Source organism: Sciurus vulgaris (genome assembly GCF_902686455.1).
Source record: "Sciurus vulgaris genome assembly, chromosome: 6".
In the NCBI taxonomy this organism is placed as follows: domain Eukaryota; kingdom Metazoa; phylum Chordata; class Mammalia; order Rodentia; family Sciuridae; genus Sciurus; species Sciurus vulgaris.
Genome location: NC_136466.1, coordinates 22,493,872 through 22,520,168, shown reverse-complemented (window position 1 = coordinate 22,520,168; position 26,297 = coordinate 22,493,872). Strand labels below are relative to the sequence as shown.

Below are 26,297 nucleotides of genomic sequence, written 5' to 3'. Positions count from 1 at the left end.
ACAAATGGCCTTGTCTTTTTGTTCTTTTATCAAAATATCTTTGGGCTAGATTCCCGGAAGTAGGATGGCTGGTCAAAGGGCATGGGGCCATGGAAGTTTGTTAGATAAAGCTAGATTTCTTTCCATAGGAGTTAGGTGGCTTTACATCCGCACCAGCAATGTCTGAGGGAGCTGTTTCTCCACAGCCTTGCTGACAGCATGTATGGTCAAACTTTTTGATTTTTGTGAGTCATGTCAGTGAGAAGTGGTACCTCTGTGTGATTTTAACCTGGATTTCTCTTACTGCAAATGTAGTAGGATATATTCTAAAAATATAGTCTTCCTGCTTATTGATAGGCCTTAGGCATGTTTTTATCGAGAAGCTGTGGGGGTGATCCTTTGACACAAGCAAGGCCAAGAATCATGAATGGAGAGTTTTCATATGGACTCATCTCATATGGACTTGGATTGAGCTCAATTTCATTATCATTCAGCACAGTCACACAGTGGGAATTTGAGCCCTTGGGAGTGGGTATATAGCAATGGGGACACCTGGAGGCTGGAACTGGGCAAACTTGGGTCCCAGCCCTCTCTCTACCAGCACTTGACCTTGTGAAATTACTTAGATTCTGAGCTTCTGTTTGCTCATCTGTAGAGCAAAAGCAGAATAGTCACAGTATCTACTTTTACAGGATTGATGCAAGGTGAAACAGGCAGATGCTAGACACAGGTCGAATGCTAGGCATGATATCTGACAAAGTAAGGGCTAAAGAAATGTAAATAATAATTATCGGACTAAAGGAAGAGGACTGTGGGGCTTTGGAGACTGTAGCTCATTATACCCTATAAAATCACTATCACCTCCTTCAAATGGACTATTAATATTAATGTAAGAAAGAAGAGGGTCTTTTTGATGAGTTGGCAGTGCCATAGAACTGAAGGCCTCACTTAGTATTCTGGGGGTAGATAAGAGAAGAGGAAGAAGCATAGGTGTGGAGAGGGCCTGAAACCACCCTGGAGGACAGGCCTCTGCAGAGGGCAGAGGGGAAGGTGTGTCCTCATGGGACGCAGCCTCGCAGTTGCCATAGTATAAGCCGGGAGGTGTGTATGAGAGAGAACTCAGTCAAGTGTGCCTGGTAGTTAGCTGCTCAGCCTCTGCCCTCAGGATCTTGGCCCTGAAGGAAATGAATTGAGAGCTCAGTGTGCCCTTGGGTACTCTGCAGCCTCGGCCTCCTCAGGCCTCAGTGAGAGCTCAGTGTGACCTTGGGTACTCTGCAGCCTCGGCCTCCTCAGGCCTCAGTGAGAGCTCAGTGTGACCTTGGGTACTCTGCAGCCTCGGCCTCCTCAGGCCTGAGACCCAGTTCTCGCCTCGATGGTGCTTTTGTTCCCTGGTGTCTGACACCACCTTTCCTAGCGAGCAGGGCACAGTCACATTCACAGGAGAAATTCTAGCCCTTAATCCTGAGTCACACCTCCTGTGATTGGGACGGGAGCCAGGGGTTCTGGAATGGCACAGTGAATTTCTTCTCCTGTATGTTCAAGGGTTATTTTTATTATTCATCTTTCTATAAAATTCAGTTTGATTATCTTTGGCTTCATTTATTTCTGCTTTTGTGACAGTCACGCCATTCTCATTTCTATGGGATGATTTTTGCTTTCTTTTGATTGAGTAGAAAGTTAAGTTTGTTGAGTTTCATTTTCTTGTTTTATGCTGTCTTTCAGACATCTATTCGTATTTTCTTTCAGTTCTAAACACTTCTTCATTTCTGTGTGAATCCCTCTGTAGCTCTGAATAACCTTTGTGCTTTACAAGGTTTCAAGATATGGATTCCTTAGCTATAATTTGCATCATTGATTTCTAATTTCACTGCATGGTAATTGATGAATATATCTTTTAGAATATCATTTTTGAAGGAAATTTATGGACCCTGATTTATGTCCTAAATCATGCCTTATCAGTTTTTAATCACTGTTTCATATATGTTTGGAAAAAAAAAAAAAAAAAAAAAAGTATTTGCTGGGTCCTGAAATCTTAAAATAGCAATTAGCTTGAGTTGGTTAATTATCCTGTTCAGATCTTTTTCAGCTTCACTGCCTAGCAAAATTATTGAGTTAGCTCTACTCTGTTAGGGTGCAAGACACAAAATTATCCATTTTAGAGCTGATTGGTTTGGTATGGCTCATAAAACATGCCCAGGTTACAGAAGACATGAAGGGTCCTCCATCTTCGTAAGCAGGGTTGATTTTGCATGAGTCGAATTCTTTTAGTCCCAGCTCAATTAGCCTATAAAATCTAGGTCTCCAGTGGATTATCTTGGCTGATGCAATCTTGAATATTTGTGTTGTGCAATAATTAAGAGTGCAACTGATCAAATTCTTTATGAAGAACAGAAGGTGAATAACTAACTGAGACCCCTGACCCAGTGCCCAGCATTAGTTGAGGGTACATGATAGTGTAGGCATCACACAAACTTCTCTGAGCCTTATTTCTTCATCAGTTACATGGACAGAATACAACCTTGTGTGTTGGTCAAAGAGGGTTGTGGTCAGGCTCAGGCAGATAATGGACACTTTGGAAATTAAAGAGAGTCTGAAATGTAAAAGGCACAGGTTGGGGGCAAGTAGACGTGGCCTCAATGCATCTTAATCCCCTTTATTCTCTGGGAAGAAACTGGACAGCTTAAGGATTGAAAGAAATGTTTGGAGACCCCTGAAATGAATTTTCCTTTGTCCTTCCCTTCCCCTCCTTCAGTGTAGAACATAGAAACCGCAGCCATGACCACCCACGTCACGCTGGAAGATGCCCTGTCCAACGTGGACCTGCTGGAAGAGCTGCCCCTCCCTGACCAGCAGCCATGCATCGAGCCTCCGCCCTCCTCCATCATGTACCAGGTAAAGGAAAGGGCATGCCAGGAGCTCAGGAACTCTGGAGTCCCCGGAGTGCCTTTGCCCTGAAGGAGGAGGGGCTGCATCTAGGAGGTGAAAGGTCCGGAGCTGATGCGGTCCCTCATGCACGTGGGGAACCAGGTGTGAGGAACTGACGAGCTAATAAATGTACACCAGGATGACCTCCGACCCCAGGGAGGGCTGGTTGATCTGCTCTGGCCCCAGGTACCGTTCTGGCTGTTCTTGGGGCTGCACCAACCATGTTGTGTCAGCTCTGACCTCATGAATTAAATATTGCAATTTAGAAAGCCCTAGAGCCTGCCTGGGTAATTACTTCTCCTTCACGTATGTGAGAAGGACATAAGGACTCCATGCAGCCCACAATGGCTCAGGGAAGTGGGTCAGAGGCATTTGCTTTTGCCTTAGCGGAGATCTTGTGATAAACTACCCTGGGATTGCACAGAACCATGATCCCTCGGGCCAGCAGGGAGGACACACTTGGCAGCTGTCACCAGCCGTCACTAACCCCCCGGGCCAGGCGTGCCAGACCAGAGGCCTTGTGAAGAAGGAATGTATTCATTTGAGATTTTTTTTGCCATATTTGACCTTTTGCTAGTTCTTAGAGAGTGAAATGTGACTAAATATAAATATATGTTTTTAGTTTTGTTCAATAGTTAGATCTATTAACATGTTTGAAGATTCAGTTCATAAATATGATTTATTTGTATCTTCTGAACTATATTAAATTTTGTGGAAGTTTTTTATTATAAACAATACAGGAAAGTATAACAGAATTTCCCTGTAACTATGACCCCTCCTCTCCATACACATACACCTTTTTACCAAATATCCGTACATATATTAACATGTATATTTAAAAAATTTTTTTTCTTTTTATCAAAAGGCAATACTACTATTTATATTATTCCATGACTTGACTTTTTCTTAAGATTTATTATGTGTTTTTTTCCTGTCACTATAAAAGGTGGTTGAGCCACATTATGTTCAATCACCTCATGGTTCTGGTAAGTCCATGGCATGTATAGTATATGCTATTATTTATTTAGCCATTCACTATTGATGGGCATGTGGTTGGTTTGCAGTTTTTTTTATCACAAAAAATGCTGAAATCATTGTCCTTAAACATACAGATTTGTACCCTCAGGTGAGTGTTTCTGAATGGCAGTATCGAAGCAATATATACTTAACTTTTAGCAGCGACTCGGTCTTGTGTAGTTTAAGCATTTACTTCTGAGTCTCTGGTGAGTGAATCTGATCATCAGTGAGCCCTGTCCTCAGGCTGCCCTGCTGGTGTGATTATGCAGGCAAGTGTTTTGGGGAAGGGGCAAGAGTCCAGGTGAAATGGCAGTAGGTTTCCACAGAGACCCGGTGGAGTTTGTTGCCAGTAATTTGCTTCCTGGACACTGACCACCTTGGACCCATTTCCCAACAACCAAATTCCTTTAATTTCACAGGCCAACTTTGACACGAACTTCGAGGACAGGAATGCATTCGTCACGGGCATAGCAAGGTACATTGAGCAGGCAACGGTCCACTCCAGCATGGTAAGTCTCTAGAACCCACGTGTGCAGACCTGCTCCCTGCTGGAGCAGGAGGGGCTGAGGGCAGCTTCTCACACAGGAACATGTGCTCAGCTACCCCTGCCCCAGCCAGACCCCTGCTCTGCAAGCCATTGTGGAGCCCCGCCCCACCCCCTCCCAGTGCCTTGGCATACTGCTCCCCTTTAGCTTCTGGCATTGCAAATCCCGCTCACTGTAGGCCCATCCTGATCTCCAGTGCTCACTTCCCTGAGCTACTATAGCTTTTTGGGTTAACATATGATTAGATTCTGCCTTGTCTTATATTTTATTGATCACTGAGTATGTGGAATTTTGTTTCTTGGCAAAGCAAAAGATTCTTCAAAAAGGAGACACAGGTACTTTGGCCTTGGAATAACAACATGGTTATTATAGCCAGTGGCCTAGATCACTTTACAAGCTTTCTTAAGGTCTGACCCTAAGAAGTGGGGGGATCATCCCCTTCTCTTTTTGGCTTTCATTGATTTTACTCTCAGGGGACATTGGACTTTGAAGAATTCCAGAGTCCTTACCCTTGAGCTCTGCCTGCAGCCTGATGGACCTTTCTCACTATGTTAGTTGTGTCCTTGACTTAGCAGAGCTACTCATTTGTTCTGTAAGTATTTTGTATCTCTACCCGCAGAGGACAGGGTCAGTGCTGGGGAGACACCCGGGAATAAACAGGGGTCAGTCCTGGGTCTTATGGAGTCAAGTCAATACTGAAGCCGCCATTCACAAATACTTCATCTGCCCAGATATTTTAAGTTCGTTGTCTCATTTAATCCTCAATGAACCCTGTGAGGTGGTCCTGTTATAATACCCACTTTATGCTGGGTACAGAGGCTCACACTCGTAATCCCAGTGACAGGAAACTGAGGTAGGAGAATTGCAAGTTCGAGGTCAGTTTCAGCAACTTAGCAAGACCCTGTCTCCAAACAAAAAACAAAGGACTAAGGATGTAGCTCAGTGGTAAAGTGCCCCTGGCTTCAACCCCAGTATCTAAAAATAAAAATAAATAAATAATAAAATACCCACTTTATAGATGGGGAAAACTGGAACCCATAGTAGACAAATGAAGGACCTAAACTCAGCTGTCTTTCAGCAAAACTGTGTGCTCTGGACTACCCTTTGTGGGCAAATGAAAATTCACAAAGGGTAAATAGTACGGCAAAAGTTTAAAGTTCCGTGTATTTTGAGGGACTTAGAGGGCTAGTGAAAGTTCGATGAAGGAAGTGACTTTCCATTGAGACCTTGTAGGAGGGTAATGACACCCTTAAGCTGTATTTAAGGCATTGCTACATATGATGCATTAGAGCCTCAAAATAGCCCTATGACTTGCAAAGGAATCGTTATACCCATCTTAGGGATTAGAAAACAGAGGCCTGGAGAAGTTAATAAGCACGTTACTTGTGGTTCTGCAACTAGGAAGTCATGAGATGGAATCTGAAATCCAGGACTGACTCCTGGTCCTGATCTCTCAATACTTTACTCCGCTGTCTGATGTGGAAGCTCATCAGTTTGAGAGGAATGGGCATGCCAGCTGTGACAATCAGTAGGAACAAAGGCATAGAATTTCCAGTGATTACTCATGGGTGCACTGTGAGATCCACATGGGCAAATTGTGATATCGATGGAAATTTAGATGGGGTCAGCAGGAGCAGGGTATATTCGTTGGCTAGGGCTGCCATAACAAAATGCAGTAGACTGGATGGCTTAAAGAGTGGGCATTTATTTTCTCACAATCTAGGAGGCTGGAAGTCCATGATCAAGCTATGGGTAGGGTTGGTTTCTCCCAAGGCCTCTCTGGTTTGCCTGAGACTGTTTCTGATTCTTTACTCACCTAGTCTTCTGGGTGCACACCTGACTTGTCTCTTTGGGGACCCAAATTCCCTCTTCTTATAAGGACACCAGTCAAATTGGATTAGGGCCTTCAGAAATGACCTCATTTGAATTTAATCACTCCATCTCTACAGGCATAGTGGTATATGCCTGTAATCTCAGTGACTCAGGAGGCTGAGGTAAGAGGATCAAGAGTTCAAAATCAGCCTCAGCAAAAGTGAGGTGCTAAGCAACTGAGACCCTGTCTCTAAGTACAATACAAAATAGGGCTGGGGATGTGGCTCAGTGTTTGAGTGTCCTGAGTTCAATCCTCAGTACCCTTCCCCACTACCAAAAAAAATCACACAATTTCCAAGTAGAGTCATTCCGAGGTACTGGGTTTAGGGCTTCAACAGATGATTTGTGTGGAGGGAGGGCGAAGCACACAACTCAGCCTGTAACACAGGGCTTTAACTCATTCAGTAAAAATCCAAAGACAGTGGAAGGTTTTCATCCACGGAAGAGAGTTGAGCAGAATTCTTTCATTTGTTATGTGTGGAATAGGAATGAGTTGAGGAAGAGCAATTGGACGGAGGTCATTAAATTCCCAACCCTGGAGGCGTTAATGATTAGGGTGATGGCATTGGGGGTGTCAAGGAGGATGTGCACATGAGAGACCAGAGCTCAACTCCACTTGGCCTAGCAATCTGCTGGGGTAGGGGGAACAGAAACCACACTGTGGTGTCCTGGAAACGTCAGGTCAGGGATGCTGATAGGAAGTCTAAGGAGCAGGCTGCCTTAGAGGGTCACTGTATGAGTATTCTATTGCTGCTGTAACAAGCTATCATATTCTTTGTGGCTTGAAACAACACAGATTTCTTTACTGACAAGTACTTTAGAGGTCCCACGTGGTTCTTCCTGCTTTTGATCAAGGTGCCCGGAGGGCCACATTCGTTTCTGTAGGCTCTGGGAGCAATCTGTTGTCTTACTTTCTCCAACTCTGAGAAGCTTGGCTTGTTTCTAAATAAGGAAACTATGACCTTTACAAGTTGAAAGATGGGTCCAAGAGGAGGCAGGGCCAGAACTCAAGTCTCCCAAGGCCCCACCCAGGACTCTTGCTGCCATACCATACCATCCTGGCCTCTTTGTTCGAGGTCAGTTGTGCAACAAATCCAGCTGAGAGTCAGCTGAACTGTCCACAGGGGAGAGTCCACGCCCATCTTCTCCTCTGCCCTGTTCTAGCATGGAGCCCGGAATCCAGGAGTGCTCAGTAAAGCTTTCATTGAATGAGTGCGTTCACACCACACCTGCTGTGGGCAGTTTGGTGCTAAAAATAGATAGGTGTTCTTTATTTTACTGTCACTTCCCCTTTGTGACATGTGTTTGAAGCAGATGACAGAAGGACACCCACGGGTTGATCTTGGTTCTTTCTGATCTCAAGGACAACATGTTACTGATGTTAAACGTATTCTGAGTTGTCAAAGACATTTGCTGTTGAAAATAGAACTGTAGAAAGTAATAAACTCCAAATTAAATCTGATCTTATCCTAACAAGATATTATGAAATAGATAAGATATGCAGAGTTAAAATTAAATCAGTATAAGTACATTTTTGAATAGATACAGATATTCACAATGAGACGTGGCCTAGTGTTACTCTTTATTGGATTTTGGGGTATACTTTTCATAACATAAAACCATTTTCAGTGTATAATTCAGTGCTTTATTTTAAGCCTATTTACAATATTATATAACCACACCCCATCTAATTTCTATCACCCAAAAGGATACCCAAAACCTGTTAACAGTCACTTCCCCTTCCTCCCTCCCTATGTCCCCTGGCAACTACTAATGCACTTTCTGTCTCTGGGTTTGCCCAGCCTGGATATTTCACCTAAGTACATCATATAACAAGTGGCCTTTTGTGTCTGACTTCTTTCACTTAGTGTAATGTTTTCAAAGTTCATTCATGTTGTACCCTCTGTAATACTTTTATTTTCATCAGTTGATGAGGACATTTGAGTTATTTCCACTTTTTTGTTGTTTGTGATTTTTTTTTTTCTTTTTTATTGTTACTGAGGGCTTAACCCATGAGCACTTTACCACTGAGCAATATTCCCAACCCTTTTTATTTTTTTATTTTGAGACAGGGTCTTGCTACGTTGCTTAGGGTCTTGCTGAATCACTGAGGCAGGCCTCAAACTTGTGATCCTCCTGCCTCAGCCTCTTGAGTACCTGGGATTACAGGCATGTGCCTCTGTGCCCAGCTTTATCTCTACTTTTAAGTTATTATGAATACTGCTGCCACCCATGAGTCCTAAATCCTCAGAAATTTCTGTGCAGACACGATTTCAGTTCTCTTGAGTGTATACACACACACACACACACACACACACACACACACACACACACACACACACACACACACATGTATACCAGCAGTGGATTTGCTGGGTCAAATGGTAACTCTATTGTTAATATTTTGTGTTACCTTTTGAGGTGTTTAGACTGTTGTCCTGAATTGCTTTACACATCACCTAGAGAGAGCTTTCCATTCAATTCTCATAGAATTCTATGACGTCATCACCATCATCATCTCATCATCACTTTAACAGATGATTAAATGGGGAATTTTAGTGATTTGTGGACTAAAGGGCTGAGGGCGATGAAGCTGGGATGTGAGCCCAGATGTTTATACCGTGAGTCGAGGGCTCTTCCACAAAGGCACAGTCCAGGGGATGAGTCCTCTCTGTTTTTCCGGCTCATTTCAATGTTGTTGCTTGTTTCTATCACATTGATGTTAATTATGCTCCTGCTTATGAAATAGTAATGTGGACACTCATCAAAGTGTGAACCTGATAGTGCTGTGTTATTGTAGTATATTGTATATTATAGAGTGCTCTTAACATTTTTATCTACTGTGTATCATAGTACTATTACAGTAGTCTAGTAGATACATAAAATAACAAAGTATTCCAACCCAGAGAGAGTTTGTAATTCTGAGCTTAGCACATATGCTACCCAATTTTTTTTTTTAACATCTAGTATATATTTATAATCACTACTGTTTTGCTTTTTGACCTATTTACGTACAGTTTTGCTTGGGCTTATTTTCCCACTAACTGTATCTGGGACACCTTTTTCCGTGGGAACGGCAGATCTCCTCCTTTTCAAAGTGGCCATCCATCTGTTGAAAATTGGGCCTCATCATAGAGCCCTTGGACTTCTGATGAGGATGATTTGGGTCAGTTCTTCTTACTCTTATTGTGCACGTGAGTCACTTGGGGCTTCTGTTGAGATGCAGCTTCTTATTCCATAAACTCGGGGAGAGTCTACGTTTCTCCTGTGCTGATGCTGCTGGTTCACGGACCACCCGTGGTATGAGACCGTGAGGGCTCTTGAAGAAGCCTGAGGCTCGGATGTCACTTCTCACTGCCGAGGGTGTTTTGCCGTTTCAGAACGAAATGCTGGAGGAGGGACAGGAGTACGCGGTCATGCTGTACACCTGGCGCAGCTGTTCCCGGGCTATTCCCCAGGTGAGACCATCCTTGCCTCTGTATGTGTGTGTCTCTTGCCTCTCTGCAGGGTTCTTACTCCTTCTCCCCCACCCACAAATGATTGCTGAGCTTCTCCAGGTGACAGGGTTCCTCCTCTCATCCAAGGAAGAATCCGGAAGTCATTCAGAGAGCTTCCCACAAGACTGATGACCAGGGACTTAAATAAATGTTTGCCCAGTACACAGTATGCATAGTATCTTATTTCAGAAACAGTATATGCTGATTTTCTCACACCTATACCATTGCAGAAGGATGTAAAGTAAAATACAAGACCACCCAAGACCACCTTCCTCCATAGGATCATCACTGGGAACACTTTGCTACATCATCTTCTGGATTGTCTTCCTGGCATGAATATTATTTTGTACATTGATCACTTATAATAGTGTTGTTTTTCTTTTATATTATTCTACCTTCTGCTTTTAAAAAATTATCACTGACTTTTTTTCATATTGAAGCAGACACATTTTTTTTTTAACCATCATTGTCATTATATAATGAGTTCCATCATCACAACAAACCACAGGTGTATAAACTAAACAAACTACTGCTCTCCCTCTAGTCCTCAGGTATAGCTACTGTTAGTAGATTAATAGTATTTTTTAGCCTTTCAGTTTCTATTTGATACGAATACACAGAGTTTCGTTTTGTTCAACAAAAATGGGATCCAACCCTCCCTACTGTCCTGTGACATTTTTCACCTGTCACCTTGGGACCGTCTTGTCATGGCAATTCATGCAGATCTATCTCATTCCATCTAAGAGTTCACTGTATTGTGTGATCACATCGTCATACCTATTCAGTCATCCACGGATGGATATTTAGCACTTGCTACCATTTTGAGAATTTCTGAACAGCTATAAAGAGTGTCCTCGAACCGCCTCTCCTCGGTCTTCAGATTCAGTCGACCTGATGGTGGTCTTGGCGAATGTGTTGTGAAGCATCTGCCTTGTGATTCTGATGGGCACCCTGATTGAAAACCACTGGGCAGGGAAATGGGTTTTTAATGGCAAGTCTGACGTTGGCCGACGTTGGCCTGGGGATGGCGACAGAGGTTCATCCAGAGCAAGGGACAGGACACTGCTCTTTGCTTAGATCTGACCAGGGCCGGGGAAAAGGCCAAAGGAGGGAGACCTGTGGTTGTGTACTACAGCTCCTGGTCATGGCACGGAATGGTAAGAAAGGGAGGACAGTGTTGGTCTTGGGACCATCTGGTTCCTTTTCTGCAGCCAATCCCTGGGGAGCACTGATGCCACCCACTGGACCAGTCAGAGTGGGGCCACCCCAGCCTCCTCTTGCTGGAGTGACCTCATCAGGTACCATCCCAACAGGTGTGCCTGTGAGGGTAAAGAGCGGCCTTATTCATAAGACCGCAGGTGTGGCCCAGGACCGCGTGGGCAAACCAGGATGCTGATCCCCTCCTCTGCCCACAGGTGAAGTGCAACGAGCAGCCCAACCGAGTGGAGATCTATGAGAAGACCGTGGAGGTGCTGGAGCCGGAGGTCACCAAACTCATGAAGTTCATGTACTTCCAGGTGAGCTGGCCTGGTGGGTCTGCATCAGGAGACCTGAGAAGACCCCCGTCTTCTGGACACCAGGCTTTGCCCCTTGGTACCACTGTCTCCCATGCCCCGGCTGCCCCTCCTCACCCCTGCCCCTCTGCCTCCAGCGCAAGGCCATCGAGCGGTTCTGCAGCGAGGTGAAGCGGCTATGCCACGCAGAGCGCAGGAAGGACTTTGTGTCGGAGGCCTACCTGCTGACCCTGGGCAAGTTCATCAACATGTTTGCCGTCCTGGATGAGCTGAAGAACATGAAATGCAGTGTCAAGAATGACCACTCTGCCTACAAGAGGTCAGCACCCTCTCCTGCAGGGCAGCTGGGCAGCTGGAAGGAGAGGCCCACGCCCTTCTCACAGGCACCTTCTCTGGTACCAAACTAGCCATTCCCCAAGACACAGCAGGACCAGGCCTGTGTCGGCGTGGCTGTGGAGCTGAGTCCAGGGAGAGCCTGACCTTTGCGGGGTCTTATATCTCAAGATGGATTAGATCCTCATTTCTCCATCTATGGAACAGTAGCAATTTTGTTCCCCATGCATTATAGAACCAGTAAGATAATTTTAAAATGATACTGTGTTAACTTTTTATAGCTGTGACAAAATACCTGACATAGACAACTTGAAATAGAAAAGGTTTATTTTGGCTTATGGTTTCAGTGTTCAGTCCATGGTCACCTGACTCCATGGTTTCTGACCCCATGGTGAGCCAGAACATCATGGTGGGATGTACATGGTAGATCCAAGTTCACCTCATGCTATCCAGGAAGCAGGTGGGAGCAGTGAGGAAGGAAGGGGTCAGGGACAAGATTACCCTTCCAAGGCAAGCCCCAGTGACCTACTTCCTTTACTGAGGCCCCACCCCCTAATTTCTACCCCTTCTCCATAGCCCATTCAATTATAAACCCATCGGTGACTTAATCCACTGAAGTCACTGTCCAAAGCCCCTCCTCTGTGCACTGCTGCAGTGGAGACCAAGCTTCGATGCATGAGCCTTTGAGGGACATTCCAGATCAAGACTCTCATAGCTACATTAGTAATTTTCTGCAAGACTTAGAAAGTCATTCAAACTGCTTATGAAATGAATTGGCTCATGGAACCCAGTCATCCAGGGGCCCAAATGATGACGTTAGCCCAGGTCTCCCCACCTCCGCTGAACTTCCCTCTCAGGCAGGTTCTGCCCTGTGGAGGTCTCCAGCAACTTGACAGCAGCTTCCAAGCAGCCAGATAGCAACCCCAACTTCCAGGGAAAGTTAGGAGTCTCCTCCTTCCCAATGCTTTTGCACAGGTCCCAGGGAAGAGTGATGTCACTCAAGCTTGGATCATGTGCTGATCCCTCTATCAGTCACTGGTGAAGTGGGGTGCTCTGATTGGACACTGCTTATTCTTGGAGTTGGGGGTTCACATCAACTTAGAAGAAAGGACCACGTCTAAAAGTGGGGTGGGGTCATTCCTCTCTAGACATCAAGACACAGCCACCCAGGAAGAGGGAAGTTAAGAGCAGTTAAAAACAACAGATCCCCTGCATGTTATGTGAGGTTCAGATGAACTCCCAAATGGCCTCCGGGGGGGAAGGATTTTCCATGCCAGTGATGAGGAGGGACCCTCCCCCAGAACCACACCTTCCCTGGGCTCAGAGTACCTGGAGAGAGCAGACCGATGCGCACAGATGATTCTTCTGTGTACACCATGAAACCCGTAGTGCCCAACAGCAGAGCCCATGTCAACGCTGACCCAGAAATAGCGACTTCACAGAGATTCCATAGATGGCTCACCGTATACCCAAACTCCTCACCAGTGATGGCCCCCACTGCCATCATGGCCACGATCGACATCCCGCGGGGACCAGTGGTGTCCTGGGTGAGGGAGGGGCACTCTGCTTCCACAGATTCCTGTGTGCTCCACAGCCATCCTGCCTTCATCGGATAATCCTGTGAGGTTAAATAGGCTTGTTTTCCATGCAAAGCTTTGCTTGAGAAGAGCCAAGGTTTTCCCATAGGGAAAGCTGAGCATCCTGCTGGTGAGTCTCCACGGCTCCCTGTGCAGCGGGCCAGGGCCGTGGGACGCTCCTTTCACTCCTTCTTGTGTCAGTGGAGGCTGGCTCCCTGTAAACTTTGAGATTTCAGAGATTTTCAGTGTGTCCCTGCCTTAGAATTTCAGGTGCCCTGTCCTGAGTACCCTGTCATAGACCCCATAGAAAGCACTCCAGAATGCACTCTCTCTTGAGCTCAGAGTCACCTGTGACACTCAGGGCTTGTTTACCTTGGGGGACAGTGTCACTCTGGGTAGGGTGGAAATGGGGGCCCACGTGACGTGCCTTAGGCTCATGGCGCCCGGATGCTCTTCTGTCTCACCTGCCCTCTGCCTTTCAGGGCGGCACAGTTCCTGAGGAAAATGGCGGACCCCCAGTCCATTCAGGAATCGCAGAACCTTTCCATGTTCCTGGCCAACCACAACAGGATCACCCAGGTGGGGGCATGCGCCTTGTGGTCCTGCCTGGCATCTTGGGGAAACAAGAAGGGGCCTAGAGGCTGTGCGAACCACAAGCCCAAGCAAATGAGCTGTCTACACCTTCTGTCTACACTGCCTATCACAAGAGGGAAAAACACTGCAGCCTTCAGCCTCCCTCCCAACCACAGCTGGCCCTTCCATCCTCTGCAGGTCTCGTCTTCTGAGGGCCTTCAGCCAGTGTAGAGGCCTAGAGAGCAGGACCAGCACCCACAGGAGCAGGAACACCTGGGGCACGGTCTAGGCCTCAGTTTTCTCATCTATAAAATAGGTCTGCCATTTTGAACATATTATGAGAATTTATCTCACCAGATGATTGTGAGAAATAAATGAAATGCTTAAAAAAGCCCTTAGCATACTGTGTTGGGCAGCTTTCTAGCTCTGTGATCAAAATACCTGACAACAACTTCAAGGAGGAAAATATTTATTTTGGGCTCACTGGTTCAGTAGTCAAGTCCTGGTTGGCCGACTCCATTGCTCTGGGCATGAGGGGAGGCAGAACATCAAGTGGAAGGACATGGTCGAGGAAAGTTGCTCGGCTCCTGGCAGCCAGGAAGCAGAGAGAGACAGAGCAAGGGGTCCAGGCCGCATGCTGCCTGCCTCCATTTACCACCCAGTTGTCCTTTCAGATTATTAACCATCCAGTAGACTAACCAGTCATTTCACCCTGCAACACTCCCGCATTGCCTAACACATGAGCTTTTGGGGGGATGCCTCGTATCCAAACAGCAGCACGTGCGAAGCTAGGAAAGAAGGACAAAGGGCAGAGTTTTGCGCACTGCTTTACAGGACATGCCCATTCCGCTGTCACTCTCCCATTATACCCAGCATAGCCTGATGCATCCCCCTGTCTGTCAGTTCAGCCTCAATAGGTGCCAGCGAAAATCTTGGCAGGACCCAGGTTAGTGCTGAGTGGCCCTGCATCTCCCAGGATCCCTGGGGCAGAGGCCCAGAGTTGGCAGGGCCTTCCTGCTCTGTTCAGTGCCCAGTGACTGAAGCCCCAGGAGACTGAGCCCCCTGCTGCCTGTACAGAGCTCCAGCAGTGCCCTTCTCTGGTGTCCCATGGGGACTCAGTTTGCATCTTTGGAGAAAGGACAGGGCTGGGGACCTCAGATCCTTCTCTGCAGGAGGTCTTTCTGTACTGCTGTGTCCTGCCAGGACACCTACCAGCCCAGCCAGCCTCCCCGGGGTGGGTCTTCCTGGCCCTTGTCTGATGAAATAGCATAGGTGAGTCCATGTCTTCAGAGCTGAGCTGCTTCAGCTCTGCCTAAGAAAGTGCTTCTTACCATGCAATTGCCAGGGACAAAAACAGGCCTCCCAGGCGAGCGAGTTTCCTGCTTGGGAGGTGCACACCAGCTCTGGCTAACCAACCATTTTGGTGGCATCGATGAGGAGTTTCAGGCACCAGGCTGGCTGGCATGGAGGCTCCTCTCCCCCTGGGGCCATCTGTGACTCCTGGGCCATTGGTGGGGTCATGTGTTCAGTGACTGCTGCCCAAACTGTAGATCTTCTGAATGCAGCAGGTGAGGATGCAGGAGGAGATGCATGTTTGTCATGTAACCTGAGGGTGGCGTGCTGTTTTAGTGTCTCCACCAGCAACTGGAAGTGATCCCTGGCTATGAGGAGCTGCTGGCTGACATCGTGAACATCTGCGTGGATTACTACGAGAACAAGATGTACCTGACCCCCAGTGAGAAGCACATGCTCCTCAAGGTAAACCCCACCGCACACTGCAGCCAGAATTTGCCCTCCCACCTCTTCCTTACCTAAAATCATTTTTAAAGAATAATATTTCTATTTCTTACTTAAACAGTGATATAGATCTTACTGCACCTAATCGTCTTCTCCCTGAATATGTTCTGTGCATCCTTAAGATGTCATTAAGGACATTTATGCAATGTAATTTTTAATGACTACCCACTATTCCATTCTATGAGAATGTTATTTAGCACATCCCCTGAGGTGGGATAGTTGTCTGCTAAACTGCATTAAAACCCTTGTAGCACAGCTTTTATGCACCTCTTTTGGTTAAGCTTAACATTCTAGAAGAGCAATTGCTGAATCCAAAAACAGAATCTTGGGGCTTTTGCTTTATTTTGTCAAATAGTCCCAATTATTTCAAAAGTTCACAAGTTTTATTTTTAAATTAATAATGGAGAAAATCTAGAATATACAGGAAAGCATTCAAAAATTTAAACCTCTCACAGTCTTTTTACTTGGGGATATTCAGAGTTTTAATGTATATTCTTCTCATTTTTTTCTACGCTTGTATATTAAAAAAAATATGCAGTATACATAAGCATGCAGAATTTTTCTCAGATGTGCCTAAATGTGTTTGGAATATTTCGCAGCCATTGACTAAGGTCACATAGATGAGCCTTATTGGCTGTAGCCCTGATTGTATCATCGTCTGCTTAGATTATTTCTGATTTCTCTCCAACAGCTACAGCACTGACATGAACAACTTTCTCCAATTCTTCACATGCACCACAGAACCCCTCTTTCCATTCTTTCTTCCTCGAACCTCATCTTCTGAAGCTTTTCTTTCTCTTCTCACTTTCTCGCGCTACTTTTAGCATTTTGAGATTCCCCTACCCTGGGTTAGTGTTCCTGCCTTTACATTTCCAGCACCTCGATTGAGTGTGTAGGGTATCTTAGTTCCCAATTTCACTGATACGTCAACATACCTGATATAAACTACAAAGAAAAGAGATCCACTTAGCTCACAGTTTGTGGGGCTGGAAGTCCAAGCAGCATGGCACAGGCTCTGGCAAAGGTCCTCCTTTGCTCTGTCACATCATGGCAGGAAAATTCATGTATCTCTGTGTCTCTCTCTCCCCTCCTTGTGAAGTCACCAGGGTTCAATCATGGGTCCTCCATCATAATATGCTAATCTAATTTAATCCCTTTCCAAAGGACCCACCTCTGAATGCCATTGTGGGGTTAAGTTTTCATCCTCTTAATATCCTTAACATGTAACTTTGGGGATTAGAATCCTGCATGAGATCCTGGGGGCAAGCCACCTTCAAACCATTCCTGGGCAGTACCCAGCTCTGCCCAGGCTTGCTGCCAACGTGAGCTAGATACTACACTCCAGGCCACCAAGCAGTGTCACATGCCGCCTTCAAATTCTCCAGCACTCCTTTTTCTCTCACCACTCTTTAATTCCCCTGCATCCTAACTTCCCAGTCTACCTCCCTCTGAATTCTCCACCATCTTCAATCTGGCCTCCAACACTGTTGAGCTGTTTCGTGTTTCTGCAGTTTGTGTTAATGAACTCAGGTGCCACCAGGGGGCGCCATGCATTCTTAACAGGAAAAGACTGGCATTCATCCTGCAGCATAGGATGTGCCCTGGAGGGAAGCCACCTTACCTCCTTACCTGAACAGTCGTCTTCCCCTCGACTCTCATAGGTGTTGGATGAGAAAGAGAGGCACAGTGAGAAGTGATTGTCCCATACCTCTCATCTGTCCACACCCCTTCAACTGTACATTTGACATAGGAGCAAAACAAGCCAGCTTTGGGGGTTGAAATAAGAATGTTGACCCACTTACGGGGCTTTCCTGGCAGAGATTTGTTTTACAAATAAAGTCACCAGTCTCTCTTCAGGTGACTTTGTTTACATGGTTATTACATTGGGGAAAAAGGTGGATACTTTTACATTTACCATTTCTTAGTGTTAAGTGCCTATAAGGTGCTACACCCCAGATATTATGCATCAGACTCTTTACTCTCAAGAAGGACCTAAAAGTGTGCATTTTGTCAATTGATCCTGGTTGAGATTCTGTCTCTGCAGCTCATTTTTGTGACTTTGGCAAGCCATCTGACCTCTCTGTGTCTGATTTTCTCAACCATAGAATAAGGCTGTTGCCTAAGAAATTAACTCACAAGATTGCAGTCAGAATTAAGAACTATGGTCAACAGCAGTATTTGTTAAAGCCCTAAGTACAGTCTCTGGCCCATACAGTCAATGCTTAAGAAGTGGCTGCCATAATAGACTAAATTTATAGTTGAAATTAGTCCCATGTTTCCTGTCTTTATTTGAAGATGTAAGGGTTTTCTATAATGAATGTGTGTGTGTGTGTGTGTGTGTGTGTGTGTACATTAGATGGACTTTTTTTTAAAACAATTCCAGTGCATGTGAACCGTGTCTGCACTCTGCCCTTTCTCATTCTAGGTTATGGGCTTTGGCCTCTACCTGATGGATGGAAATGTCAGTAACATTTACAAACTGGATGCCAAGAAGAGAATCAACCTTAGCAAAATTGATAAGTTCTTTAAGGTCAGCCACTGGTGCTGGGGCTGGGCAGGGGACCAGGGTTACACCAGCACCAAGATCACTTTGGGGACAGGAGTGAAATTTACCAGAAAAGAGGGGGAACTGTTGATTATTGACTATGATTCTTTTTGCACTTTCCTTTTACCCATTCTAGAAGTCATCGAAAGAAAGAGGTGCCTCCTTTTATTTTCCTAATAGACTAGCACTCAATGAAGTAGGAGGGCTAAAGACTGGATTTTAAGTGGATTCCCATTTGCAAAATCACAGCCTCTTCCCTGGCCCACTAGAGGCCCCTCGGCCTCCCTTCCATCAGGCAAAAGCCTCATTGGCCTCTACCACGCACTCAGCCCTTCTAGTGCCTCCGAGATTTGATCTTTTGTCCCCAAATCTTTCAAAACAAAACTTGCAGTCAAGTCAAGCCTTTGAGGTTTGATTTCTTTGTTTTTTTAAATTCATGTCATTAGTGTTTTCTCATGTTGGGTCCTGCAGGCATGAAGCTGCTCTCAGCTAAGACATGGGAATGCCCAGTTTCACGTAACTGGTAAGATCCCAGGCAGGTGTTGCGTGGAGGGCGCCCGGAGGGGACTGGGTCCCGTCTCCTCTTTGAGGTCAAAGAGAGCAAGAGGAGTCTTATCTTTCTGCTTGAATTGGCTTCTTTTCAAGCCTGAAACTTTTACTTAGACCAGCCCTAGATGAAAACAGGGCTTATCCTGGGAGACCCTTGTCAAATCTGCCTTGAGTCAGTGTAAGTAAGACAGTTATGACCAAGGGGACTCCCTCTCCATGGACAGGCCTGAGTTAGGGTCTGACTCTGCTGCTTCACGAATGAAGGGGTTTGGAAATGTCCCTCAGTCTCCCTGGAACCGAGAGTTCTCGTCTGAGAACTATGAGTGCTGAGGGATCTACTCCTAGGATTCCCTCAAGGATTCAGTGGGGTTGCTGAGCTGAGTCGGAGCCCTGGGTCACGATCCTGGCTCTCTAAGTTTATGAGACGTCACCAAGCTGCCTGTCTCTCAGCTCTCAGTTTGTCAGTGAAATGAACATAATAACAGCATTGACTTCATGCAGTTTTTCTTTCTTTTCTTTTCTTCTTCTTCTCCTTTTTTTTTTTTTTTCTTTTTGGTACCAGGGATTGAATCCAGGGGTGCTTAACCACTGAGTCACATCCCCAGCCCTTTTTTGAATTTTATTTAGAGACAGGGTCTCACCAAGTTACTTAGGGCCCCACTCCGCTGCCAAGGCTAATGAAGAAGAATGAAATATGACCTTTGCTGGTAAATGGATGGAGTTGGAGAATATCATGCTAAGTGAAATAAGCCAGTCCCCAAAAACCAAAGGCCGAACGTTTTCTCTGATTCATGGGTGCTAACCCCAAACAGGGGAGGTTGGGGAGGGGAATAATAGAAATAGATTGAACTAGACAAAGGGTAATGAATGGAAAGGAGAGGGAAGGGGAATAGGAAAGACAGAATTAATTGGTCACAACTTTCCTAGCCTTGTATTTTTATACACAACCAGGGTAACTCCACGTCATGTATGACCACAAGAGCAGGAAACTAATAGAATAAGTTATACTTTATGTATGTATAGTCTGCCAAAATACATTCTATATATAGAATATGTAACTAAAGTAAAAACTGTTTTAAAAAATTAAAACAGCATTAGAAGAAAAAACTAGTTGCTGAGGCTGGCCTTGAACTTGCCATCCTCCTGCCTCAGCCTTCCACGCTCCTGGAATTACAGGCATGGGCCACCATGCCCAGCTTCACACGGCTTTTGTGTGGATCAAGATAATACTTCTGAAGTGTTTGGCCCAGTATCTAGTGCCTGAGGGGCAGGCAGTAGATGCCAGTCTCCCTTCCCTTTGCCCTGGCCTTGGGCCGGGAGTTGCTTACCTTCTGGAGCAGCAGGGAAACATCGGAACAGAAAGAACCCTCCACTGCAGGGCTGGCTGTCTGGTCCTCAGCCTTCATCCACTCTTCTGGCTGCATGACCTTAGACAAGTCACTTTGCCTCTCTGAGCGCAGTTGCCTAGAACACAGAGTTGGTTAGAGGCAGGGGAGGACCTGTCTGCCAGCTGAGGTTCCTTGTGGTTCTAGGTTCACACAGTAGCAGCATCAAAAGCAGAAACAAGGGGCCAGCCCCCAGGCGCACATGGAGGCTCGCCACCCCGCTGGGGAAGGCAGCTGCCCCGCCTCCCGCCGCGTCTCACGCGCTGTGTTTGCTTCCTTTGCAGCAGCTGCAGGTGGTGCCCCTGTTCGGCGACATGCAGATAGAGCTGGCCAGATACATTAAGACCAGTGCTCACTATGAAGAGAACAAGTCCAAGTGAGTGCCTGCCGTAATGTCTCTAGGCTCCTGCGAGGACGCCCGGCCCGGGCAGGGGGCCGAGGGACCACTTCAGTCCCTCCTCCCTCCCCAGAGCCCTGGGCAGGTGGACCCTCAGATCGCTGGTGCCAGCGGAGGGAGCAGCGGAGGGTGCTCGAGCCCTTTTCTATCCGCCCTTTGCTGCCAGGTTCAAAAGGGCTCAGAGCACAACCACGTCCCTCATCCTGCTAGTGGTAGCCCATGGCGCCCCCTCAGAGGGACAGCAGGAGTCCTTCCCTGAGAAGTGGGGAGGAGCGGCCGGCTCTCGGTGGCCATCTTCATGTCCCCGACCCTGCTCAAGTTCTGTGACCGCGCAGTAAGTGCATGGTGAAGTGGGGCCGGTGTGGTTCCGGTGTGATGTGAGCCGACGCCTCCCCTGGGGTCATCTGATAAACCATGATTCCAAGGAATCCGCGCTGAGGTCTGCGGTAGCAGTGGCTCACCGGACTTGGAGGACATCTGGCTTCAACTTCTTCCACCTGCTTTGATCTCAGAGGCCCTTACGGAGGTGGCTTCTGAGTGCATTTCACCCAGGGCTGAGTGGACATGGCCTTTCCAAGTGGAGGGGAACTGGCCACCCTGTGGTCACTGGTGAGAATTCAGTGTCTTAAAAGGAGAGCAGCGGAGCCCCTGCAGTGGGCTCCCAAGAAACCCAGGGCCTCCATCCTCAGGGGCTGCTGGGAGGGAAGAGCCCCTGCCAGGAATGAGGTGGTCACTTTCTGCCCCTTTCCTTCCTGGCTTCTTGACCATGTGACACTGGCTGGGAGTCAGAGGCTTGAGTGGTGGTCTCTCTGTCCCTCCAAGTAACTCAAAATAAAGAAAGGCAAAGTACAAGCGTGAGGAGGGCTGTGTTCTCAGCACCCCTGGGAGAACCACTGCAGGGCTCCTTTTAAAATATTAACTTCTCTCCAAAATCTTCCTCTGCCCAGTATGGTGCTCATGGTCAGTCTGTCTGCTGGGTTACTCGCACTGGACAGCAGAAGACAAGAAGGGGACCGAGGACTTTCATGCATTCGTTTTCTCTCTAGTATAGGATGGGTTTTCTTTCTTTTCTTTTCTTTTTTCTTTTTTTTTTTTTTTTTTTTTTTTGGTACCAGGGATTGAACCCAAGGGTGCTTTACCACTGAGCCTCATCCCCAGCCCTTTTTGTATTTTATTTTTGAACAGGGTCTCACTAAGTTGCTTAGGGCCTTGCCAAGTTGCTGAGGCTGGCCTTGAACTTGCCATCCTCCTACCTCAGCCTCCTGAGCTGCTGAGATTATAGGTGTGCACCAACAGTCATGCAGGGTGACGTTCCTGATGACATCTTTCAGGAAAGGTAGAGAGGAAGAAGAGGACAGGGAAGGGGGAAAGAGATGGGGCAGGAGGAGGATGCCAGCCCTGCGTCCCAGGGGTCCTGGCCTTCTCACTGTGGTTGTGTCCATGTTGCTGGGCCACCCTGGAAAGGAGACACACACCCATTCGACTTGTCCCAGTCAGTTCCGCTCAAGGGCCCCTCCAGAGCCAGCCACTACCACCGCACCAGTGTTCTTAGAGTCAGGGGACAGGTTCAGGGAATTGCCCACCTTGCCTTTTCTTTTCTTGGATTCCAACCTTGTACCCCTAGAAAGGCTGTGATCCCCAGCCCCACCCCTTGTGGAACTGGTAAGTACTGTGGACCCGCTATCTGGAAAGGCCTGTGGTTGGGTCTTGGAGAAGGCTGGCCACAAGGAGGAGGAAGAAGAGGAGGACTGTTTCTCAAAGCCTGTGGTCTCCACAGCGCCATACTTAGCAGACTCAGGACACCTCTTTCTGGTTCACCCAGGGAGCAGCCATGTTGGCTGAGGACCAGGAGCAACTAGGGAGTGGAAGGAGCGTGTCCCACCCAGGAGCCTGGGGCTGACCCTGCTCTGACCCTGTGGTTTTCTACTCAGGTGGACGTGCACGCAGAGCAGCATCAGCCCCCAGTACAACATCTGCGAGCAGATGGTTCAGATTCGGGATGACCACATCCGCTTCATCTCAGAGCTCGCTCGCTACAGCAACAGCGAGGTGAGCTCTGGCTGCTGGGATGGAGGCATGAGGGGCAGCTGGAAAGAGCAGGAACACACATCTGGGGCAGGAGGGCAGAGCTGCCTGGAGCATGGATACTTACAGCCAGATAGATCCAGGGTTCATTTTGGTTCTGTCTCTGCCCTTCGCAAGTTATTCAATATCTCTGTGCCTCAGTTTCCTCATCTGCACAACGGGTGTAATATTAAAGCCTTTAATATTAAAGGGTATGCAGAGGGAGTAATGGAGAGAAGATGGTTGGATGGGAGGAATAACTTCTAGTGTTCTGTAGCATAGTTGGATAACTGGTTGACAACAGTTATTTCAGAGCAGCTAGTAGAGAGGATTTTGAAGCTTCCCAACACAAAGATATGATAAATGTCTGATGAGCTAGATAATGCCAATTGCCCTGATCTGATCCTCAGACATGTACATGTGTTGAAAAGTCACACTGTGCCCTATAACTATATATAGTTACTATGTATCAATTAAAATTTTTAAAAATATTTATCAAAAAAATGGGAGTAACAATAGTATCTACCCCAAAAGATTCACTGAAAAATGAGATGATGTGGCGCCTGGAATGTGTGCTGTGCCATATTTCGGTGCCTGGTTCCTGGGTCGCTCCCTGTGGACAGCCTCCTAATAAACTGCATGTGCTGTTGGATAAACAGGCACCGCTGAGCTCCATCATCTTGGACCATTGGGCTGCTCTCTGGTTCCACCGTGTGGCCAGCAGCCCTAAGAACCTTTTCTTTTTTTTTTTTTTTTTCTCCCCCAAACCCAAACTGGAGAAATATCTTTGACCTTGGAGCAATCTATTTGAAATGGGGTTAGTCTAACAAATGCAGGCGGTGTGGTCATCCAACCAATGACCCAGTGGACAAGGTTGAGCTTTCTTACCAAATGTGCCAATCAACTGAAGTGAGTCACAAAAAATCATTTATCCAAGGGCTAGACTCCTTCATTCCTAATCAGGTTTTAGTGGACTCCAAGGATATGTCTGACCTGAGAAACTTTCTTTTAAAGTATCCATAGGTGATTTATTCTAGGACCTCTGCTGATACCAAATTCCAACAGTATTGAAGTCCTTGTATAAAATAGCGTAGCATTCGAATATAACCTACGTGCATCCTCTTACATACTTTAAATTATCTCTAGATTACGTGTAATACCCAAGTCAATGAAAATGCTATATAAATAATTGCTATACAGTATTATACAACAAGAAAAAGTATGTACATGCATTTTTTTCTGAATCTTTTTTTCATCCACTATTGTATAAATCCATTGGATGCAGGGCCTTGGACACAGAGGGCCAAGTGAGCATGCTCACTCATGTATGAGCATCACTCATACATGCATCACTCATGTATGTAGCAAGTCAGTTTTCATTGTTTCCAATAGCCATATTCTGTAAAGTAACCGTGAACCCTGAACTAGCAAATACTGAACAATTGATCCAAGGAGAAATGTACAATTGGGTTCCTATGAGCCTCTGGGCACAGCGTGTTTATCTACTGATGAAGATTCAGACATGTTTCTGTTTAAAGCCACCTTAGGTGTTATACAGTGTTGACTCATTGACATTACCTGAGGGCCCAAAGCACTGTGACTTATGTCTGAATGACATTTACCTATCATATAAAGTTTTTCCGTAAAGCACCTTATACATTTGTGCAGGTAGGGACATTGGCACAGCACATCAGTCTTATGCCTATGGCCATTTTAACTTGTGAAATCATCAGCAAAGCCCAAAAATGTGGACCGCATGGCACTAAGTAGACTGGAAAGGAACGCTTGTTTCCATGAGAGCTGAACAGGAACAGAGTCATCTTGTCCACCCTCAGCTGGGAATTTGCACACCTCTGCACATGACTGAGAAATCACTACCAAGTTTTTGATTTGGGGGCTACCTGTAGATTTTAGCTGAATGACTTGTGATGAGCATTCTATATGCAATAGAATGGAAAATTGGAGTCCCATGTACCAACAGTCAGATTGTGGCGTGGACATTAGTGCTGCTTGCTTACATATACATATTTAAGATCTTCATGCAAGGATATGTGCCTGATTCACTGTAGTCTGCCCTTCCTACTTGGAATATGGTCAGAAAAGGTCTGAAGCCTGTGCTGCTTTGCCCCCAGGTGGTGAGTGGGACTCTGGCATTGTGCCTGCTGAAGTGGGACTCCAGCCATTTACAGGCATGTGACCTTCAGCAAGGCACCTGTCTGAGCCCAGTTCACCTGTTGAGGGGGCATAATCACTTCCTGTGAGTTCTTGGGGGGATTCGGTAAGAAGCATACAAGAGTGCCAGGCACGTGACAGTGAGCGGTGGTGGATGTCCCCCAGGTGGTGACAGGTTCGGGGCTGGACAGCCAGAAGTCGGACGAGGAGTACCGGGAGCTGTTCGACCTGGCCCTGCGGGGCCTGCAGCTGTTATCCAAGTGGAGTGCCCACGTCATGGAGGTGGTAGGTGTCCCGGCACACAGGGCCTCGCTCTGACCTCCATTCACTTAGAAGCTTCCTGTCCTGCCTCTCCCCTCTGCTGATGACTGTATGGAGATACACCTAATTCACACACCATACCACTTGCCCACTTAGAGTGTGATTTCCTTGGCTTTTACTACATTCACGGAGTTGTCTAACCAGTGTCAAATTGAGAACATCTCTATCACTATAAAAAGAAATCCTGTTATCATCACCCCTTCCAATACCTCCAGCCTTAAGCAATCTCCTTTCTGTTTCTGTACATTTCCCTATTCTGAATTTTTCCTACAAAAACTCATAAAGCACCTGGGCTTTTGTATGTGGCTTGATGTCACACATTTCCAAAGTTCATCTTCGGAGCATGAATCAGTACCTTTCCCTTCTTAGTGGCTGAATAATCTCCGGAGACCCGCGTAAGCCACGTTTGATAAGTCACGTCCAGCAGTTGATGGACGTTGGGATTGTTCCTTCTCTCTCCAGTACTCCTGGAAGCTGGTTCACCCCACCGACAAGTTCTGCAACAAGGACTGCCCCGGCACGGCGGAGGAGTACGAGAGAGCCACACGCTACAACTACACCAGCGAGGAGAAGTTCGCGTTTGTGGAGGTAGGGAGGCCAGCCTCTCCACCCTGCCCAGGGCCGCTGACCACATAGACAGACCACACTGGGCCTCTCGGGCTACATGCTTTTCCCTGGCCCCGTCTCCCATCCAGATTAATCTCTGTCAAAAGCTGTTATTCAGAAACGTTTAGAAACCCATTCCATTCTCAAAAGTCCAAAGGAAAATGTTTACTCCTTAAAAAAAAAAAAGGGCAAAAAATTAAAAAATAAAAAATACAGGCCAAAAGTTATATGAAAAGATACCCAGAAGGATGAGTGGCCAACGATGTAAATTGTAACCAGAATGAGAAGTGGCCTTTACCAACCAGGAGAGCGAAGATTCAAAACACGATGCCCCTTGCAGGTGGGAGCAGGGAAGTAGACATTCTCTGGTATTTGGTGGCCTGTCTGTATTTTATGGCTTTTGCAAGGGCAAGCTGGTCATAGGTGTTAGCACAAGACCCACAGGACGCAAACCTCACGGGTCATCTCAGCTCTTTATTCAGGGGGATGAAATGGTGCTGGTGGGCCCACTTTCCTGGTGGAAAATGAGCCATTGAACAAAGAAAGGGCCTGGGTTTATATAGGTGATTTTGAGGGGTGGTCTAGTGAACTTGTAGAGGTTTGCTTGGACAGTCAGGAGTGTGGGCCTT

General features: G+C 46.6%; 1 protein-coding gene across 3 annotated transcripts in view; it reads left to right on the top strand.

Moving 5' to 3' along the window:
• Nucleotides 1–26,297, top strand: part of CYFIP2 (cytoplasmic FMR1 interacting protein 2) — a 121,026-nt gene that overhangs the window by 17,341 nt on the left and 77,388 nt on the right. For all 3 annotated transcript variants that reach the window (XM_079144978.1, XM_079144980.1, XM_079144979.1), the window contains exons 2-13: nt 2,732–2,871; nt 4,341–4,430; nt 9,719–9,796; nt 11,251–11,352; nt 11,487–11,668; nt 13,742–13,838; nt 15,462–15,590; nt 18,055–18,159; nt 20,393–20,484; nt 22,437–22,554; nt 24,907–25,026; nt 25,525–25,650. In XM_079144978.1, the coding sequence (XP_079001104.1) occupies nt 2,755–2,871; nt 4,341–4,430; nt 9,719–9,796; nt 11,251–11,352; nt 11,487–11,668; nt 13,742–13,838; nt 15,462–15,590; nt 18,055–18,159; nt 20,393–20,484; nt 22,437–22,554; nt 24,907–25,026; nt 25,525–25,650 (1,356 nt within the window). In that variant the 5' untranslated portion in view covers nt 2,732–2,754. The remainder of the gene's footprint in view (nt 1–2,731; nt 2,872–4,340; nt 4,431–9,718; nt 9,797–11,250; nt 11,353–11,486; nt 11,669–13,741; nt 13,839–15,461; nt 15,591–18,054; nt 18,160–20,392; nt 20,485–22,436; nt 22,555–24,906; nt 25,027–25,524; nt 25,651–26,297) is intronic.